Raw genomic sequence first — 22,351 nt, 5'->3', positions numbered from 1 at the left:
CAGTGGAACCTAATCCCGCGTCTACAAGATAAGGCTTCATTATTCTCAGATTAACAAAGTGCCCGTTGTGTTTCCTGCTGGGTGAAGTCTGGCAGGTGGAGCAGGCACCAAATGATGGGGTCCAGCTGTGGGCGTGGCACGCGGTCAAATGGGCAGCCCAGAGCTATGTAGGTGGAGGAATGCTGCCTGTTAGGATGGATTGGCACTCGTGGGTCAACCAACACTACCTACAAACTGCACGGTAACATGAGGCGGGCTAGCGTGGCACTTTACTAAATTGCTCCTCAAAATCATTGAGCCTGTCGTCGAGGGGGCACAGCAACAGAGATTCCAGGAGACTGGATGATATCAAGTGTCATGCTAATCATACCGATTTAGGTGGGAGGGAGCAAAAGACAGATCACTGAGATTGCTCATTGTATGAGCTGCTGTAAGGACATTATTCAAACGTGCCTTTGACATTCTCGCTATTTGTTTAAAGCGGGCTTAAGACATGCCTGATTATCTGTGTTACAAAGCAATTGCATGCTCATTACATGAGCAGTTGACTGAGTCGATTGTGAGAAGTCGGTAGGATGTTCATGGTGATTCGAATTAGAATGGAATGGATTCCTATCCTAAAATCATCATTATAAACTGGGTGGTTCGAGGCCTGAATGCTAATTGGCTGACAGCCGTGGTATAACAGCCGTGGTATATGTCATACCTGTATACGGGTATGACAAAACATTTGAATTTACTGCTCTAATTACGTTGGTAACCAGTCGATTAATAGCAATAAGGCATTGCTTCGTGCCTAACAGCCCTTAGCCATGGTATATTGGCCATACACCACACCTCCTTGGGCCTTATTGCTTAAATATACACGGAACAAAAATATAAACGCAATATTTAACGTGTTGGTCCTATGTTTCATGAGCAAGGTACTAAGGAGTATTTCTGTCTGTAGTAAAGCTGTAGGAACAACTCATTCTGATTGGCTGGGCCTGTTTCCCCAGTGGCCCAGTCATGTGAAATCCGGCGCCGACTGAGATGGCCGCCTCGCTTCGCGTTCCTAGGAAACTATGCAGTTTTTTGTTTTTTTACGTGTTATTTCTTACATTAGTACCCCAGGTCATCTTAGGTTTCATTACATACAGTCGAGAAGAACTACTGAATATAAGATCAGCGTCAACTCACCATCAGTACGACCAAGAATATGTTTTCCTTGACGCGGAATCCTGTGTTCTGCCTTACAAACAGGACAACGGAATGGATCGCTTGCAGCGACCCAAGGAAAGCGACTACGAAAAAGAGGGAAACGGCGGTGTTCTGGTCAGACTCCGAAAAAGGGCACATCGCGCACCACTTCCCAGTATTCTTCTTGCCAATGTCCAGTCTCTCGACAACAAGGTTGATGAAATCGAGCAAGGGTGGCATTCCAGAGGGACATCAGAGACTGTAACGTTCTTTGCTTTACGGAAACATGGCTTACTGGGAAGACGCTATCCAGGGCGGTGCAGCCAACGGGTTTCTCCACGCATCGCGCGGACAGAAACAAACATCTCTCTGGTAAGAAGAGTGGCGGGGCGTATGCCTCATGACTAACGGGACATGGTGTGATGAAGGAAACATACAGGAACTCAAATCCTTCTGTTCACCTGATTTAGAATTCCTCACAATCAAATGTAGACCGCATTATCTTCCAAGAGAATTCTCTTCGATTATAATCACAGCCGTATATATCCCCCAAGCAGACACATCGATGGCTCTGAACGAACTTTATTTAACTCTTTGCAAACTGGAAAACATTTATCCGGAGGCTGCATTCATTGTAGCTGGGGATTTTAACAAAGCCAATCTGAAAACAAGACTCCCTAAATTTTATCAGCATATCGATTGCGCAACCAGGGGTGGTAAAACCTTGGATCATTGTTACTCTAACTTCCATGACGCATATAAGGCCCTGCCCCGCCCCCTTTCGGAAAAGCTGACCACGACTCCATTTTGCTGATCCCTGCCTACAGGCAGAAATTAAAACAAGAGGCTCCCACGCTGAGGTCTGTCCAACGCTGGTCAGACCAAGCTGACTCTACACTCCAAGACTGCTTCCATCACGTGGACTGGGACATGTTTCGTATTGCGTCAGATGGGAATATTGACGAATACGCTGATTCGGTGTGCGAGTTCATTAGAACGTGCGTTGAAGATGTCGTTCCCATAGCAACGATAAAAACATTCCCTAACCAGAAACCGTGGATTGATGGCAGCATTCGCGTGAAACTGAAAGCGCGAACCACTGCTTTTAATCAGGGCAAGGTGTCTGGCAACATGACTGAATACAAACAGTGCAGCTATTCCCTCCGCAAGGCTATTAAACAAGCTAAGCGTCAGTACAGAGACAAAGTGGAATCTCAATTCAACGGCTCAGACACAAGAGGCATGTGGCAGGGTCTACAGTCAATCACGGACTACAAGATGAAATCCAGCCCAGTCACGGACCAGGATGTCTTGCTCCCAGGCAGACTAAATAACTTTTTGCCCGCTTTGAGGACAATACAGTGCCACTGACACGGCCTGCAACGGAAACATGCGGTCTCTCCTTCACTGCAGCCGAGGTGAGTAAGACATTTAAACGTGTTAACCCTCGCAAGGCTGCAGGCCCAGACGGCATCCCCAGCCGCGCCCTCAGAGCATGCGCAGACCAGCTGGCCGGTGTGTTTACGGACATATTCAATCAATCCCTATACCAGTCTGCTGTTCCCACATGCTTCAAGAGGGCCACCATTGTTCCTGTTCCCAAGAAAGCTAAGGTAACTGAGCTAAACGACTACCGCCCGTAGCACTCACTTCCGTCATCATGAAGTGCTTTGAGAGACTAGTCAAGGACCATATCACCTCCACCCTACCTGACACCCTAGACCCACTCCAATTTGCTTACCGCCCAAATAGGTCCACAGACGATGCAATCTCAACCACACTGCACACTGCCCTAACCCACCTGGACAAGAGGAATACCTATGTGAGAATGCTGTTCATCGACTACAGCTCGGCATTCAACACCATAGTACCCTCCAAGCTCGTCATCAAGCTCGAGACCCTGGGTCTCGCCCCCGCCCTGTGCAACTGGGTACTGGACTTCCTGACGGGCCGCCCCCAGGTGGTGAGGGTAGGCAACAACATCTCCTCCCCGCTGATCCTCAACACGGGGGCCCCACAGGGTGCGTTCTGAGCCCTCTCCTGTACTCCCTGTTCACCCACGACTGCGTGGCCACGCACGCCTCCAACTCAATCATCAAGTTTGCGGACGACACAACAGTGGTAGGCTTGATTACCAACAACGACGAGGCGGCCTACAGGGAGGAGGTGAGGGCCCTCGGAGTGTGGTGTCAGGAAAATAACCTCACACTCAACGTCAACAAAACTAAGGAGATGATTGTGGACTTCAGGAAACAGCAGAGGGAACACCCCCTATCCACATCGATGGAACAGTAGTGGAGAGGGTAGCTAGTTTTAAGTTCCTCGGCATACACATCACAGACAAACTGAATTGGTCCACTCACACTGACAGCGTCGTGAAGAAGGCGCAGCAGCGCCTATTCAACCTCAGGAGGCTGAAGAAATTCGGCTTGTCACCAAAAGCACTCACAAACTTCTACAGATGCACAATCGAGAGCATCCTGGCGGGCTGTATCACCGCCTGGTACGGCAACTGCTCCGCCCTCAACCGTAAGGCTCTCCAGAGGGTAGTGAGGACTGCACAACGCATCACCGGGGGCAAACTACCTGCCCTCCAGGACACCTACACCACCCGTTGTTACAGGAAGGCCATAAAGATCATCAAGGACATCAACCACCGAACCACTGCCTGTTCACCCCGCTATCATCCAGAAGGCGAGGTCAGTACAGGTGCATCAAAGCTGGGACCGAGAGACTGAAAAACAGCTTCTATCTCAAGGCCATCAGACTGTTAAACAGCCACCACTAACAGTGAGTGGCTGCTGCAAACACACTGTCATTGACACTGACCCAACTCCAGCCATTTTAATAATGGGAATTGATGGGAATTATGTAAATATATCACTAGCCACTTTAAACAATGCTACCTTATATAATGTTACTTACCCTACATTATTCATCTCATATGCATATGTATATACTGTACTCTACATCATCGACTGCATCCTTATGTAACACATGTATCACTAGCCACTTTAACTATGCCACTTTGTTTACTTTGTCTACACACTCATCTCATATGTATATACTGTACTCGATACCATCTACTGTATGCTGCTCTGTACCATCACTCATTCATATATCCTTATGTACATATTCCTTATCCCCTTACACTGTGTATAAGACAGTAGTTTTGGAATTGTTAGTTAGATTACTTGTTGGTTATCACTGCATTGTCGGAACTAGAAGCACAAGCATTTCGCTACACTCGCATTTAACATCTGCTAACCATGTGTATGTGACAAATAAAATTTGATTTGATTTGATTTGATTAGGGCCTAATGAGTTCATTTAAATTGACTGATTTCCTTATTTGAACTATAACTCAATAAAATCTTTGAAATTGTTGCATTTATATTTTTATTCAGTATAATATAATTGATAATATATTATCTCCTACCAAATGAAATGCATGTTCTACATAAGATTGAAAATTGTCTGCATACATTTGATATGTTGACATTTACAGCTAAATGTGCCTTTAGATCCATCTCTGTCCTATGGGTTTGTGAAGAGAATGGAAGCAGTCGACAGCTGTTTTTCTCTCTAATAAGATTAAAGAAATGAGGGATGTGCCCTTTAATCTGCTGGATAAGAGTGGCAGCCACCTGGGGGACTGGCCTGTCTCTCACCCCCCCCAGCTCCCAACATGGATAATGACATTCTGGGTAGGGCAGCCTCCACTTACGCATAGAGTAAAACCAGGGTGCCATGGTTGACAGGTTATTATAGAAACATCGTGAAGATGGTGTTTGCCTAATCCATTTCGGGCTTTGCTTTTGTAGCCTATTATTTACAAGTTATTTAATAAATACTGACCTTCCCTTTTTTTGTCATCATTCATCTTCCATTTAGTAGTCTGTGTTTTAGGACTGCTCTCTTGCTCTCTCTCCTCATAATTTCTATGTCTTCTAGATTTCCGAGGCCTTTTCATGTAGGACGATGTCAGTGTTGTAAACAGGATCAGCCTACCCTGTCATTTAACCTTCCCTATGGTTTGACACCCTGTCTTGTTTAATTTGATAAGGACACCTTGCATTCCATCACAGTAACTGAAAGAATCTTAACCTGAAATGGCTTTTCTCCCTTCTGTGTCAGGCATGGGGGTGATAATAGCCTGGTTTCATCTCTGTACATACAGAATGAACACATTAAAAGCAGCACAGCATCAGACTGAGAGGAAAGCGACTATTTCATTCCATTGGTTTGCAGTGTTTCCAATGGTGGAATTCTGTCACTGAAAACCTGACTTGTGGCTGAATTACAAAATTATGGAGAAAAAAATAAATAATTTGAGGCAGCCCCGGTTCTGGTCGGCTGCCCACAGAGCACAGTTTGGTGGGGTTCTCACGTTACTTCACTTTAGCCCAATAGAGGCTGTGTTATCATTCCACTCAACCATGATGGCTGCCTTCTTCCACCCACTCCATTCCAAGACTATTAATGGACAATAGAATTAATGTGGCATTTGTGTTTCTGTGCATTCCTGGAAAACAGATCTTATTAAGGGAGGCGTTTGGCAGAAACAGGGATCAACACAACAAATCATGTTGTTTTGGTTTGCATTTTCTCAGGAATTTGTATTTAAAATGGTGACGGAAAAGATCCCAACATTTTATTTGGCTAGAATGCCTATACACATACAGCATATGATACTCATATAGTAAGGTGTTTAAAAGTTTTAAGCAAGCAAACCCCAGAGTTCTTAACCAGACATTGATGGGACTATTTGGATACTTTCCCATTACTCACAATGTAATACTTCTCACATTATCACCAAATTCTATGTCTGACAGCTTTACACTACAATGTCAATAATGATATAGAACAAATTACAGATCTCCCCACTAGCATATGAAACAAGACGAGTAATTTTGATCATGAGGAGGTTATTGACAGACCAATCAACCTAGGCCTACATCAGTCTCTGCTATATTCTATCTAAATGCCAACTAGGTTGGAGTGGAAATGTGTTGCAGATGTGAATGTTGCGGGAGATATCAAAATGTTTACCAGTTGAAATAAACATGGCCTACTCTAGAATAGGAAAGCCAGATTCCATTCTTCCTCAGAGCAGATAGGACACGCCACTCTTCTATTGGCTAAAATATACAGATGTCAGAAAATATTAAGTGATGAAACAAGAGGGCGCAGCAGTCAGAGCAGAATTATTCATCAGTTATCTGTGGCATGAATCTTCTCATAGGGTTTGTTTAAAGCAGACATAATACAGAGCCCTGCCTTAAGGCTCTGAGCTGAGGACCTGCTGAGAGGAATGGCCTTATCGCCACAGAGGAAGCGCTGCAGGATCAGACTCCAGATTAGACTGACTGTGATTTGCACCGAGCTCCACTGGTTCTGCAGATCTCTTGTCTTATTACTGTCCCTAGCTCTGGATAACCAGTTGACTAGTAGTGAGGGGGTAGAGCTATAAGTATACTGAACAAAAATATGAGCTGAAATAAAAGTTCCCAGCAATGTTCCATACACACAAAGTTTATTTCTCTCAAATGTTGTGCTCACATTTGTTTATATTCCTGTTAGTGAGCATTTCTCATTTTTTCCAAGATAATCCATCCACCTGACAGGTGTGGCATATCAAGAAGCTGATTTAACAGCATGATCAGTACCTTGTGCTGGGGACAAATAAGGTCACTCTAAAATTTGCACGTTTTGAGGGAGTGTGCAATTGGCATGCTGACTGCAGGAATGTCCACCAGAGCTGTTGCCAATGAATTGAATGTTAATGTCGCTTTAGAGAATTTGGTAGTACATCCAACCGTCCTCACAACCGCAGACCTCGTGTAACCACGCCAGCCCAAGACCTCCACATCCAGCTTCTTCACCTGCGGGATCGTCTGAGACCAGCCACCCAGACAGCTGATGAAAATGTGGGTTTGCACAACAAAAGAATGTCTGCATAAAATGTCAGAAACCGTTTCAGGGAAGCTCGTCTGTGTGCTCGTCGTCCTCACCAGGGTTTTGACCTGACTGCCAGTCGGCGTCGTAACCGACTTCAGTGGGAAAATGCTCACCTTCGATGGCTACTGGCGTGCTGGAGAAGTGCTCTTCAAGGATGAATCCCAGTATCAACTGTACCGGGCAGACTGCGTGTATGGCATTGTATGGGCGAGCAGTGTGCTGATGTCAACGTTGTGGACACTGACCCATGGGGGCAGTAAGGTTATGGTATGGGCAGGCATAAGCTACGGACCACAAACCCAGTTGCATTTTATTGATGACAGTTTGAATGTGCACAGATACTGTGACGTGATCCTAAGACCCATTTGTCACGCCATTCATCCGCAGCCATCACCTCATGTTTCAGCATGATAATGCACGGCCCCATGTCGCAAGGATCTGAACACAATTCCTGGAAGCTGAAAATGTCCCAGTTCTTGCCTGCATACTCACCAAACATGTTACCCATTGAGCATGTTTGGGATGCTCTGGATTGATGTGTACGGCAGCATGTTCCAGTTCCAGCCAAGATCCGGCAACTTCACACAGCCATTTGAAGAGGAGTGGGACAACATTCCACAGGCAACAATCACCAGCCTGATCAACTCTATGCGAATGAGATGTCGCTGCGACATGAGGCAAATGGTGTTCACACCAGATACTGTGTTTATGATCCACAACCATATTTTTTGTTTGGTTTTGATTTGTTAAAAAGTTTGAAATATCCAATAAATGTCGTTCCACTTCATGATTGTGTCCCACTGGTTGTTGATTCTTCACAAAAAAATAGTTTTATATCTTTGTTTGAAGCCAGAAATGTGGCAAAAGGTCGCAAAGTTCAAGGGGGCTGAATACTTTCGCAAGGCACTGTATCTGTGACCAACAGATGCATATCTGTATTCCTAGTCAAGTGAAATCAATAGACTAGGTCCTAATTTATTTATTTCAATTGACTGATTTCCTTATGAACTGAAACTTGATAAAATCTTGCATTATATATTTTTGTTCAGTGTAGTTGATTTTACTGGGTTTCTGAATTCTGCTTACCTACTGTTACATAAATGACAGTATATACTTTCAACCCTTCCAAAGATAAAATTGTGCCCTTAAGGAACCACACATTTGGTGGAGTGTGTTTTGGTTTCCTGATTACTTCAGATAGCCATGTCAATGCCCGGGGATGAACACCTACACTGTAACACTAGTGTTGAAATTTACCTTGAACTATTTAGTTTGACTTCTGACAAGGGATTCATCTGGTTCTCCCTCTGTCTTTCTCTTTCTCTCCTCAGGTCCCTATGTGCTGCTGTAAACATATACTTTCTGGCATGCTCTCGCTGCCACCTCAACTGCTCCTACGTTCTATTCAGCAATAAGGTAGCTTCCCTCATGGACCTGCTGCTGCATCAGCTCACAGTAAGTGTCTTTTCACCACACCATAAAAAACATAACTTATTACTATCATTATTGCTATGATGGCATTACATTAAATGTATGTTCACTTAAACAACGCATGTATTATTCAAAGATGTTATTTGTATGGAAGCGTAAGTCCCTGAACGTTGTGTAATACTTACAAAGGTTGAATGTCATGATCAGAACTGTAGATCGTATTCCCAAGGACCAAGCTGTTTAATGAATCCCTCCCAATGTCTCTGTCTATGTAAATTCTCCTGACTATATGAAACACTGTGAGTGCTGAAAAACCATGGCCACATCGCCAGCATTTGTTCCTTCCTGGCACAGTGTTAATAAAACACAGAGACCCACGCTACAGTACAAATCCTGGCCCTGCCACCACCTCAGCCTCCACCTCAGCCACACAGATAATTCTGGGCTTTAGGGAATGAGAGACTGAAGCAGGCAGTATGGTGGATGGGTTATATGTCAGTCAAAAACCTTTAGCACTCTTTCAGAGACTGTAAACATCTGATGGTGGTGACTGCACAGACCGGACAAGGCAAAGACATGGGCTTTGCTACATGCATGAACTCTATTGGGGCTTCCTTCTCCAGCCCTGACTTCCAATTCAAAGCAGTCATGTTTCCTGAGGGCACGGAGGGGGAGGTTAGTCTGTATGCTTCAGATTATATAAAACGTATATCCCCACAGCTGCTTTGACAACTGACATGTTAAACAGGACAACGTTAACTTATTTAGACGTCGTGGACACTGACGAACATGGGGCTCATGAATAGTCTGCGTAAGAACGTGTGTGTGTGTGTGTGTGTGTGTGTGTGTGTGTGTGTGTGTGTGTGTGTGTGTGTGTGTGTGTGTGTGTGTGTGTGTGTGTGTGTGTGTGTGTGTGTGTGTGTGTGTGTGTGTGTGTGTGTGTGTGTGTGTTTGGAAGTGGGTGGAGGTAGAGTGCCGGCGTCTGTGCTTGTCCCTCTTTAATTCGATTTGTGGAGAATGTTGGTGGATTTACTAACGCTGTCAGCATGCTGCCCTAACCATTAATTTAAATGAGATGGTTCAGACATTTTACCTGACCTCCTTATTTCTAAAACTAAACCTTAACCTCAATATACACACACACATGCAAAAATGTCACTGAACTAAAAGGGGATATACACTCCTGTCACCAGAACACCATGACCTGAGTCTTTATATACCCTGAGACTCTTAATATATCTTCATAAACATTTCTTGGAGTATTTCAGATGCTTGTGCTCTTCTGGTAATAAAGAGTTTGGGATAACTAACATGAAAATATGACATTTCTAAAAAAGTCCACAATCATGTCAGAGGAATCAGTATGCTGCAATTTCTATCAGCCCGTCTATGTATATGAGGCATGGGTAAGGGGAGAATTTGGTTTAATATCACAGATGATGGTGAACACAGAACACCCCCCTATGTTAGTTCCAGTGGTTTTCTCTACAATCTCATTATCCGGTTGTCTTTCCTTGTTACCAGGGAGGGAATACCTCTGAGACCTCTCATATGGCAGCAGCAGTAGTCTGGCACGGCAACAGTAACCATGTCACACTGACTGTTAACCACCGACGTATGACCCACACCTGATGAATTATACAATAACACTTGTGTTGTTGTTGATCCCATGCCATATCAGGATCCCAACCAATACAAATGGCCTTGGCCTGTGTTGTAGAAGTCAAACTGAGGTTGCAATGAGCTGGTCTTCTGTTGAACTCTGCTGTTGGTGGATACTGTGACTGCCTGGGACACTGTTAGTTTTGCACTGTGATCGATCAATGTCAAGATTCCTTTTTTGACAGAGGACTTGGCAAGCTGACAAGGACAAGCCAATGCTGTATGTGATACAAGCTAGCTCGAAAGAGCAGGTATAGAGCTACTGGTACAGACTGTACTGTGACATAGAGGTTTACGGAACTCTTGACTGACCACACTGTCTTTTTCTCAGCTGTTCGTCCCAGATGAAGACAAGTCCATCTTCGGTCGCAGTGTGAACAAGCAGGTGTTTGAGGGGCTGACCACCGGCCTGCTGCAGACCAGCGCTACCATCCTGAGTCTCATTCTTCCCTATGTTCCCGAGTGTGGCCGTGGAGACGCCCCTCGCATCCTATCACCAGACACCAAGACCAAGACCTCCCCTATGGAGCCATTCAACACCCGGGCCCATGACCTCATCAGGTAAGCTCTTCCTCCTCTCTCTCAAACCACACATTGCGCTACTACGGCCCTCCTCCCTGTCACAACACCTCTGTCCTATCTCTACTTTCTCCTTTAGGGTTGATCTGGGGAACCACTGAAATTAAGCAAACTTACTTACTATCAGAAATAGCTTTTTGTTGAAAAGATTACTACAAAAGGTCAGCTCCCTTAGAAAAGGTCAGATAATGTTCTTGCCAGGGGCTTGGAGTGAGGGTGAGAGAGGGTGTCCTCTGGCATCTGTCCAAAAACTACTTTTTCACACGTTCTGGATCAAACTCCTCAGCAAAGTAATATGTCATGTTTTTTACTTGAGGCAACATAAACAAAGAACACTCCTGAAAGTTTGCAACATCCTCTTGAGCGTGGCCTTTGAGTAGCAGGGGCTGTGTCTGTCCAGGCACTGCGGGGCGGTGAGGAAAGGCAGGCCCAGACCTTCGGGAAGAGTGGAGTCTTCACATCATCCCTCCCACAGCCAATGATTCATCTGACCAGAGCAGCTGCACCAGGCCTAACACTCATACTATGACCCAGTCGTAACCCTGGAGACAAGGGAGAGCCTGAGAAAAATGGTGTCGTCAGACTAGTAATCCCTGCAAGCAATGAAAGATTTACCTCCTCTGCCTCAAATTATGTATGTGATGGTAGGGAGGAAATAAGATCAAAAAGATGGTAACTTCAGCAACACTTTTTTCCCCCCATTATGGTGAACTGTAGATCACACAGAAAGAGAACATCAGCATTCCCCTTCTAAGTCTTCATTTCTCATTACCAATCACTCACCAGGCTTTGTACCATACTTATCTCCTACCAGTGTCAGAAACATACAGATGCATGTAGGTCATAAGTTGAAACACACAGGGACAAGACTGAACAGCTTTTCAAACAGACTTTGGACCAGGCATTGTGCACAACTGTGCATGGAAAGCTCCTTTCAGCTCTAGTGAAGTTGTGGAAGAGGATGAAGTCATAACAAGGGGCCGTGGTTCAAGTGTCAGATGACCTATTGTGGAGGTTGAAAAAATAGGAATACCTGCCTTGAGGAGCCCATTTTGATTGACAGTCCCAACAAAAAAAGGTATGCGAACGAGGGAGCGAGTTGAGGGAATAAGCGGAGCCCGAGAGAGTAAGGAATGAACTCATGTAGTGTAGAACAGTGGCAGGCTTCCTGAATCTGGACTGAACTATCTGGTACATCTGGGAGGTCTTGTGATTGACTGCTGAGCCTCCCTGTCGGCCCCTATAGTGGGTAGGGCTGAGCGGGGTGGGAAAGGCATACCTGAGCTGTGAGGCAGACTCAGGTCAGTAGACAGTCAGGGGCCTAGCTCTGGGCTGGCACAGGGGGGCACAACCACCTTCTAATGACTTATTGGAGTCAGAAAAGGTATGAAAATGTATGCTCTGGATAAGAGTATCTGTTAAATTACTCAAATGTAAATGTAAGGATGCTGTTACGAGTGATTTTGTTGCTGAGATAGTAGAGGCAACATGATCATGAGACCTGTCATTGGCAAGACAAATTGGTGATATCACACTAATAACAGGGAGTATAGAGGGCTTAGGTGAGAGATCAAATTTCAACTGTGCTGCCGGTGATTTGCACTCAGTGAGGGCCTTTGTTAGGATAAAACATATGTCACAGAGATACTTCTTGAATGACATCAAATATTTAATTGTGAAGGTTTAGTAATTTGTTGTTTATTTCCTGTGAATTTACTCTTATCCTCGTTTTGTGTTTGTCCCTCCCTCAGTTATGTGGTGAACATGGGTCTGATTGACAAGCTGTACGGCTGCTTCCTGTCTGTCCAGGGCCCAGTGGACGAGAGCCCCAAGATGTCCACCTTCCTCCATCAGGCTACCGCTCTGCTGCACGCCATGTGTAAGCTGTGCTTCGCTGTGACTGGCCGGTGGGTGGCAGCCGTCTCCCTTCCTCTATGACCCTCCTCTCCAGACATCCCTGTGGAAAAAAAATAATCAAATGTTATTTGTCACATACACGTGTTTAGCAAAATGCTTGTGATTCTAGCTCCAACAGTGCAGCAATATCTAACAATTTCACAACAATAGACACAATTCTAAAGTAAAGGAATAGAATTTAGAATATATAAATATTTGGGCGAGCAGTGTCAGAGCGGCATAGACTAAGATACAGTAAAATAGAATACAGTATATACATATGAGATGAGTAATGCAAAATATGTAAACAGTATTAAAGTGGCCAGTGATTTCAAGTCTATGTATATAGGGCAGCAGCCTCTAATGTGCTAGTGATGGCTATTTAACAGTCTGATGTCCTTGAGATAGAAGCTGTTTTTCAGTCTCTCGGTCCCAGCTTTGATGCACCTGTACTGACCTCGCCTTCTGGATGATAGTGAGGTGAACTGGCGGTGGCTTGGGTGGTTGTTGGCCTTTCTGTGACATCGTGTGCTGTAGGTGTCCTAGAGGGCAGGTAGTTTGCCCCCGGTGATGCGTTGGGCAGACCGCACCAACCTCTGGAGAGCCCTGCAGCTGCGTTCGGTGCAGTTGCCATACCTTGCGGTGATGCATCCTTCCAGGATGCTCTCAATTGTGCATCTGTAGAAGTTTGAGGGTTGTAGGTGCCAAGCCAAATTTCTTCAGCCTCTTCTCCCAGAGCCCTCACACATGGCAGTTCAGAAATCTAATGGCAGGCGTGACTCACTATTGAATATTTTAAGTCCTCCGTCCCATAAAGACTGGTTGTTGGAACCCAAACAAATACACAGCCTACTTTTCAATCGCACTCAGTGGTTTCCTTTAGTCTGAGCGCTGGCGAGGCCATCGTTACTGTTGATGGAGATAGGCATCTACTTGACTCCAGTGCTCTGTCACTCACCATAAACCCTTGCCTCCAGCACACTGGGGGAAACCCACCCACGTGTGTCACTGTGACCACCCCCAAGAGAGGCTCAGTGGTGCCGCTGACAGAGGCTAAGCACACAGACTGAGACGCAATACTGACAAAGATAGCATGACCCTTAGTAGAGGTATGCTGCCCTGCTAGTTAGACACGCGTCATATGGGTACATCAGATCCCTTTAGTATCTGTCGTGTCACAGTTTGAATTAGGACAGATGTATTTTAGCTCAAATATTTCAGGTCTGTTGTCAAAACCTGGCATAAGTCAGTATCAAACAGGACTGATTTACATACAATCCTGTAGATGCTGTTCTGCTAGTATACCTCTCCCCTCCAGCTGCTGTATGCTGTAACAGTGCCCAGCTGCTTCACACCAGCACGGGAGTATTGCTGAGACTGTCACCTAATATCTGTGAGAAAACACAGCACCATAACTTTAATGAGCGGACCGAGCGATGTTGTGTAATAATCAACACCCTGCTAATCCAGCCAACTATCTCCATTCTTACCCGTTCCTCTGTGTGTTCATGAGATTATACTGGAGAGAATGCATACTATGGCCCTGGAATATTTTTGGTCATGCCAGTTGCTGTGTCGAGGGATTTAATTGGCATTAGAGACCATGTACTTGCCGAGCTACGAATTTCCACACAGAGCTGTTGGCCAACATCAAGTAACAGCATGTACAGTGGGTTCCATCCAGAGGTCAAACGGCCTCTTCTCTGCCTGCAAATCACAGCCTGTGCAGCAGGAGTATTCTTAAATTTCCTGTCAGCGCTAGCTCATGGAACTCTGTTTGCATGCATCCTAAATGTAAAACAACGGGAGCGATTTGAGATGAGTTCTCTTTGATGCCATTGACTTTTATGTAGTGCTGTTTATCTAGTTTGAAAGAGTACATTTTGTACTCTATTTATAGACGTTTGCATTGACTGGCCTCCAGTCGTATGAAGAGGGCAGCTGAGGCACGCAGAGCAACCTCTCCTTCCAGCCAATTCAGTATTATACTCTGGTTCTGTTCTCACCTGTGATGTGTACTGAGAGGATGATGTTACCAATCCCTTTAATCTGCAGGGCGGCATCCTGGCTAAGACACACGAACACGCTGCGTTCAATCCTGTAAGGTGTGCCTTAATTAAATGTGCCTGAATACACAGCATGTTGCCAGGAAGCTCTCTGCAGCCAAGGGCAGAGGAGCCGTTGTCAGAGCTACTTCCAAATTCCTGTGTTCACTCTGCCCAGCTTGGAGGAGCAAACTCAGATTCCGAATTGGTGAAGATAAGAGCCACATTTCTGTGTCACTGTTGTACCATTAAATCATATCTCTGGCTATGGTTGTAGTGGTAATGACCAAGCTTTTTAACCCTGATTATTCAATCATTTTCACTTGCACAGCTGAGCATAGACACCTTCTCACACACAGCCACCAGACTCCAACTTCTGTCTCTGTGTAACCAGTTAAGCCACTTGACCCGATAGGCATGCAGGGTAAAGAGGGCAGGCCCAATTATTTATATCTGAGGGGACAGCCCTGGTCTAGCGAGTAAATCTAGAAGCCACAGGGACCAGACTGCCTTCACTCTTACATCCTGGGTTTCTGGTCACTGCGGTGAGGAGAGCAGCCAACACCTTCTCAGGTTTACTAACTTTCAGCTTGTTGTCAAACTCAGCTCGGCTAGCTCGTTGCAGTTGCTGGCTGCAAGCTGAAGGGCTATGTTGTGAATTCAACTTCTGCTTGATATAGAATGAAATGAAAAGTCAGGATATTTTTAACTAAGTTTTTTAGTAGAAAGGAGATCTACTTCTTAGTAAGCAATAATGAGTTTGGAGATCTTGTAATGTGGAGTACTCTGATCCAATTCATTTCCCTATATAACATTTCTGTCACTATGTTCATTGAGCAGAAATGAAATGATCATGTCACATGTTTATTTATATTCCCTGTATCCTCTGCAGGTCTCCCAGTATATTTGACAACAAGCGTGCAGACCCCACAGGACTGACAGCCCTGCTGCAGTCCACAGACCTGGTGGGTGTGGTGCACACTCTGTACTGCATCCTGCTCCACAGCTCCTCCCTGCCTGAGCCGGCTGCCCAGAGCCCACAGGAGCCCTACGCCCCCGGGGTCATCCAGGTGGCCCTAACAGGCCTCCGCTTCCTCAACAGCTTCGCCCTGCTCGACCTGTCTGCCTTCCAAGTATGACACACACACACACTCTTCTTCATTCTGAGGTACAATAGACACACGTTCTCACACTTGAATCCCTCATCCTTCAGGTCCAGTAGATGATGTTGATTACAGTGACTGTAATCTCATAAATTATGCTGCGGTGCAGGTTTTTCATATATACTGGCCTTGCTGGTTACATAGGTGTATTATGCTGGACACAATCCACAGACTGACATTCCAAATAGGGGGTCTTGTCACCTTATGGCCCCTCTGTTTGATTGACTAGCACCCCCATATCCCTGTGCACAAGCATCAAGCAGCACTGAAAATATCTCTCCTTCCTGTTCCTGGCAGCAACAAGGCTATATGTAACTGATCGGGCAGCAGAGGCCAGTTCTCAGAGCTGCTGCCATTACGACTGGAGTATTTTTCCTTAGGATAAAGCTGAACTCTCGGACATAAACATGCCTGTCCCGTGACCTGGGGTCACCTGCTGAGGTTCAAAGGAGCCCAGTGGGTCAGCAGTGCGGATGGACCTGAGTGATTAGTGCTGTAGCCAGGGCCATACATTTTCAGCTGTGATGAAGAGAGGATGACAGCTTCACTGTGCTCTGGCAGAGCGTAAACAGAAAGGTGTGAGGGAGAAAGTTGGAAAGTTATTAATTATTTTAATGCCTGTGGGTAATTAACACAGAGGCCGTTCTCCCTCGGCTCCGCCATGCTCAGGCTATTCAAAACAGCTGGAAGTCAAAGTGTTTCAGTACCATTTTTATGAACATTTTAAATAATGATTCTTTGTGGCCTGTGAGTTGTTTTCACCTTGTGGTTCACATTACCCCACACTAGTGCTGACTAATAAGCACTAAAGTGGATGCTGAGCTGCTCCCTCTTCTCATTGCCCATTTTGCTAGGCTCCAGAATCAGCTACCAAATGGGGTGGATTTCAAACTGGAAAAGTCTATTTTGAAGTAAATGTATAATATTCATAGCATTTAATCATCAACCTTTTGGTGCACATCAAAACACATTATATTCAGCCTTTGCATTCATTCACTGACAGACACAATATAGACAGACACAATAGAGACAGACACAATATAGGGTCAGTTTGTCTTACTGTTCTTCCCAGGTCCTAAGACTGATTACATTGGGGGAGATGGTTATGTCTACAGTATGCAGAGTGTTCTATTTAGAGTGTAGACAGGAGTGAGACTCAGTTCTGATAGCAGGATTGGGCCTCTCAGGTAAGTCCTGTTGTTTAGGAGACTGTTTACACCCTCCTCTCCCATAGTCCCCAGTCCAATCCTCATCCATACACCCCAACCTGATTCCAGTGGTTTGTTTCTGTGCTGACCCTGTGGTGCTCAGTCATACTGACATGTTTAATAAATACTGTCTGTGGACCACTGATAGCATCTCATCTGCAGGGGGATTGGGGTCCCTCTGGTAGGACCCCCTGGTATGGGGGCTGGGGAGAGACCCCCTAGCAGAGTCTCTGTACACAAAATCAACCCGTCTGTAGCCGCTAAAGCACAACCATCCCTCTCCTCTCTTTTAATTCAGCAAATCCAGCTTCTCGTACATTAACAGCATAGTGTTGATTTCTCTACTTTTTAGCACTATTGTTCATTTATCCAGTTAGTTTTAGTGAATGTCTCTAGCTAGCTAGTGTCTGCTTTGTGTTTGTGGTTTCTCAGTGGTGTTTAATTGCTGATGATGTTTCAGGCTGTTCTAGGTGCCGAGGGGCTGTCCCTTGCCTTCCGTCACATAGTGAGCTCCCTGCTGTGGTACTGCTCTCAGCTCTCCTCTGAAGAGCTGCTGCAGGAAGTCATCATCTGTGTGGGCTACTTCACTGTCAACCACCCTGACAACCAGGTAAAGGTTTTAACATACACAACTGTGCTAAAATACAGTGAGCTCCAAAAGTTTTGGGACAGTGACACTTTTTTGGTAGTTTTAGCTCTGTACTCCAGCACTTTAGATTTGAAATGATACAATGACTATGAGGTTAAAGTTCAGACTGTCAAATTACAGCTCTTTTTGTACATAATACCCCCATTGTAGGGGACCTAAGGTATTGGAAAAATGTGCTTTTGTGTATTAAAGTAGTGAAAAGTTAAGTATTTGGTCTCATTCATAGCTTGCAAAAGACTACATCAAGTTTGTGACTCTACAAACTTGTTACATGCTATTAGTTTTGGTTGTTTTTCAGATTATTTTGTGCCCAATAGAATTCAATGGTAAGTAAAGTATTGTGTCATTTTGGAGTCCCTTTTATTGTAAATAAGAGTACAATATGTTTCTAAACACTTCTACATTCATATGGATGCTACCATGATGACAGATAATTTACATTTACATTTAAGTCATTTAGCAGACGCTCTTATCCAGAGCAACTTACAAATTGGTTCATTCACCTTATGACATCCAGTGGAACAGCCACTTTACAATAGTGCATCTAAATCTTTTAAGGGGGGTGAGAAGGATTACTTTATCCTATCCTAGGTATTCCTTAAAGAGGTGGGGTTTCAGGTGTCTCCGGAAGGTGGTGATTGACTCCGCTGTCCTGGCGTCGTGAGGGAGTTTGTTCCACCATTGGGGAGCCAGAGCAGCGAACAGTTTTGACTGGGCTGAGCGGGAACTGTACTTCCTCAGTGGTAGGGAGGCGAGCAGGCCAGAGGTGGATGAACGCAGTGCCCTTGTTTGGGTGTAGGGCCTGATCAGAGCCTGGAGGTACTGAGGTGCCGTTCCCCTCACAGCTCCGTAGGCAAGCACCATAGTCTTGTAGCGGATGCGAGCTTCAACTGGAAGCCAGTGGAGAGAGCGGAGGAGCGGGGTGACGTGAGAGAACTTGGGAAGGTTGAACACCAGACGGGCTGCAGCGTTCTGTGGATACATTTCCGAAAATAAACAAATTAGCCCATGTCAGCTAACATTTTTGGGATTTTAGGGCACCCAAAAGGCTAGGACTGGCTCTGACTGCATATCTGGGTATGAATGTGGGTATGCAGACCCGCAAACTACAGATTTCTTTCAAAGTTGCCCATCCCTGCCTTATATAGTGCACTACTTTTGAACAGGGCCCATAGGGTTCTGGTCAAAAGTAGTGCACTTCATAGGGAATATGGTGCCATTTGGGATAATAAAGTAATACAGAATGAATTGTGAATAATGATGAGTGAGAACGTTAGATACACAAAATCATACCCCCAAGACATGCTAACCTCTCACCATTACAATAACAGGGAGGTTAGCATTTTTGGGGGATATGATATTTATGCCTCTAACTTTCTCACTCATAATTTTTTACAATTCATTTAGGATTATCTGTAATCATGGTAACATCCATAATAATGTAGGTGTTCAGAAATATATTCTATTATTTACAGTCAGTTACTCCAAAATGACACTGCATTACTTTTAGTCCCCTAAAATGGGGGGGACTATGTACAAAAATTGCTGTCATTTCTAAACTGTTCACCCAATAAGGATGAAAATACCCTCAAATTAAAGCTGACAGTCTGCACTTCGGTCATTGTGTCATTTCAAATCCAAAGTGCTGGAGTACAGAGCCAAAACAAAAGTGTCACTATCCCAATACTTTTGAAGCTCACTATGTAAAGTCAAGTGTTTTTTTTCATGAGCTTTGTTTGTCCGCTTTAGTGTTGATGCTATTTGTTTAGTTTTCACCATGGATCACTTTTGGACAACTGTTGATTTCACATGTCTGTTCTGTTTCAGAAATATGAGATGAATGACATTTGGTTTGTCAAGATGAAGTCAGTGTGGCCCTGTAGCAACCGTCTTTCCATATGAGGATACTTCCATTTCCTTTATATGCTTCTGATAACGTATCATTAGATGAGGAGAGGGTGTCGTTTTTTTGTGATTCCTAAAAAAGCAACGAGCCACCTCTTTAACGATTCCTGTGTTGCCATGTCTGTGCTGTTGGGCTGTCTATTGTCCCTCAGAGTAACGGGGTCCATTGTTCTGTCCCAGTGGAGCAGCCAGTTTTCTCTAGTGTAATGTGGGTCTTGGCCTGGCGCTAAACTTCAGTCATTTATCGATACTAGAACATTAAAAACTTCAGTGAGTTATCGATAATAGAACATTAAAAACTTTTCGTCACTAGAATGTTTTTTTTTCGGTACATCTGTCAAATGTGTCTCACGTCATCTACTAAAGTCTATCAGCGCAGCTCATGTCCCCTTACAGCACCAGAGCACCGTGCCTGTTCCACTTACATGTTGCTAGCTCTAGCCAGCAGACTTCCTAAAATGTTACACATTTTGCCATTGGGCATAGAGACACATTTGTTTTAGAGCTAATCTCATGCTATTTCACACATGTTGCTATTAGGCTGAGAGAAACTGAGGCTGTTTTAAAGCTGATTCCCTGCAATTCTACACATATTGCCATGGGGCAGAGAGAAAAATGTGCAGTTTTATAGCAAAACTCATGCTTTTCTACACATTTTGCAATTTATTTAACCTTCATTTAACTAGGCAAGTAAGTTCAGAACAAATTCTTATTTACAATGACTGCCTAGGAACAGTGGGTTAACTGCCTTGTTCAGGAGCAGAATGACAGATTTTTACCTTGTCAGCTCGGGGATTCGATCTAGCAACCTTTCCGTTACTAGTCCAAAGCTCTAACCACTAGACTACCTGCCACCCCACTGAGAATGAGAATCTAGCATTAACATCAATTCACTTCCCGAGTACCTTGTTTGTGATGATATGCAAACCATAATGCAAAATATTTCTGATTTCAAAGTTGATTGTCCTCAAAAACCTTATTCATTCACTTCCTCTCTCCCGCCTCACATCTCTCCCAGTCAATAGCATCTTTGCTCAAGCCTCGAACTGATTGTGTGTGTGAATGATGTCATGGGTCTTAGAGACAGCGCACACTTAAAAATAAATTGATTGCTTCTTCAAATGTTTTTTATTTATTTAAATGTAACCTTTATTTAACTAAGCAAGTCAGTTAAGAGCACATTCTTATTTACAATGACGGTCTACACCGGCCAAACCCAGACGATGCTTGGCCAATTGTGCGCCACCCTATGGGACTCCCAAACACGGCCGGTTGTGATACAGCCTGGAATCAGACCACGTTGTCTGTAGTGACGCCTCTAGCACTGAGATGAGGTGCCCTAGACTGCTGCGCCACTCGGGAGCCCTAAAGCTGAGACTCCACCGGCTGGAAATCATTTCAGAAAGCGTGAAGTGAATTTTCCGCTTTGTGGACTTAGTGGACTAGCTTTGTGGACTACATTGTACACCCTAGATATGCCTTATAAACCAGTCACTCCCCGTCGGGGAATTGAACCCCGGTCTCCCGCGTGACAGGCAGGCATACACACTCTACTGAACAGGAGCAGGTTGTTGATCAGTACAATAAGTCGCAAATTGGTTTTCATCTGTGGCCCCATGAGATTAGCCAAAACAAGCTCAATAACTCAATGCACGCACACACTCCATTCCTATTGAATATGCATTCACCTGTCTTGTGAATAGGCCTAGGCTACATCTTGATTTACCCAGTTTATCAATAGACTAGAGATTTACCATTCAAATCAATTATTTTGAAGTTAGATTGGTAATGCATAGTCTGTCTCCTGGGCCCAAGAGCAGACTACAGTGCTTACAGTTGTCCGTGCTTTATTTTATTTATTTAAGTCTTTGTAAGTTTATTGGATATAGAGATGAAAGAAAGTGTGCTGAAATAGCAGTGGGCTGGATTCAAACCCATGATGCAGCTCTACATGTGACCGGAGGCAGCGGCCTTCATCGCGAGACCACCCTAGGCCACTTGCCGGGCATTAGTTATGTGAAGCCTGACCCTCAGTGCCAGCAGTTGAGCTTTGAGACTCAAACCTCTGCTACAAGGTCTTTGTCTTCACAGGCGCAGTCAACCACGCAGCAATTTATAGGCAGATTACAGATTCTAATTTCCAAGATCTTTTAGTCCTAATTAAAGAATCTGCCTCCACTTTATGGCAGTTCAGCTCTCTTCCACTGCTCCTATCCAATTTAATTATTCTGATGTACGTAATTAGCATTTTTATGCCATTGTTGGATGTATTTGCATATTATATTGGATAATTGAATGAGGACTGATGATTGGGCTTTGTACTTGCACAGTAAAGTTAACCTAACAGTCTGCCTGGGAGTAGCATCCTTTTGCATATTAATTTATGACCAGCGCACTTTGTTAATTTGAAATGCCCTAATGCAGTTTTTAACCTGTGACAAGCTGCTAAAAAATGTAGTACAATCATATGATGCCTTATTCTATATCTGCTCCAAAGTCATCCCAAAGAGTGAAATCAGCATTTAGGACTTGTTAGCAGAATTCCTTTTTATTGTTTATTGTAGATTTTGATAGGTGTGAGAGCTCTGTTGAGAAAATGTGAGGAAACATAAAAAGTGATCCTTGGCGACCTCCACAGAGCTGATCCTGGCCAGTGGCACTGTTCCTGGAATG

The 22,351-nt window shown here is 44.5% G+C and overlaps 1 protein-coding gene across 6 annotated transcripts in view; it reads left to right on the top strand.

Moving 5' to 3' along the window:
• Positions 1 to 22,351, top strand: part of LOC118396724 (S phase cyclin A-associated protein in the endoplasmic reticulum-like) — a 142,256-nt gene that overhangs the window by 111,433 nt on the left and 8,472 nt on the right. For all 6 annotated transcript variants that reach the window (XM_052465775.1, XM_035791108.2, XM_052465773.1 and 3 more), the window contains 5 exons: positions 8,472 to 8,595; positions 10,565 to 10,794; positions 12,564 to 12,719; positions 15,646 to 15,886; positions 17,585 to 17,734. In XM_052465775.1, the coding sequence (XP_052321735.1) occupies positions 8,472 to 8,595; positions 10,565 to 10,794; positions 12,564 to 12,719; positions 15,646 to 15,886; positions 17,585 to 17,734 (901 nt within the window). The remainder of the gene's footprint in view (positions 1 to 8,471; positions 8,596 to 10,564; positions 10,795 to 12,563; positions 12,720 to 15,645; positions 15,887 to 17,584; positions 17,735 to 22,351) is intronic.

The sequence above is a fragment of the Oncorhynchus keta genome, chromosome 17, assembly GCF_023373465.1.
Source record: "Oncorhynchus keta strain PuntledgeMale-10-30-2019 chromosome 17, Oket_V2, whole genome shotgun sequence".
In the NCBI taxonomy this organism is placed as follows: Eukaryota; Metazoa; Chordata; class Actinopteri; order Salmoniformes; family Salmonidae; genus Oncorhynchus; species Oncorhynchus keta.
Note: the sequence above shows the minus strand (reverse complement) of the source record. Positions and strands in the feature narration are given on the sequence as shown.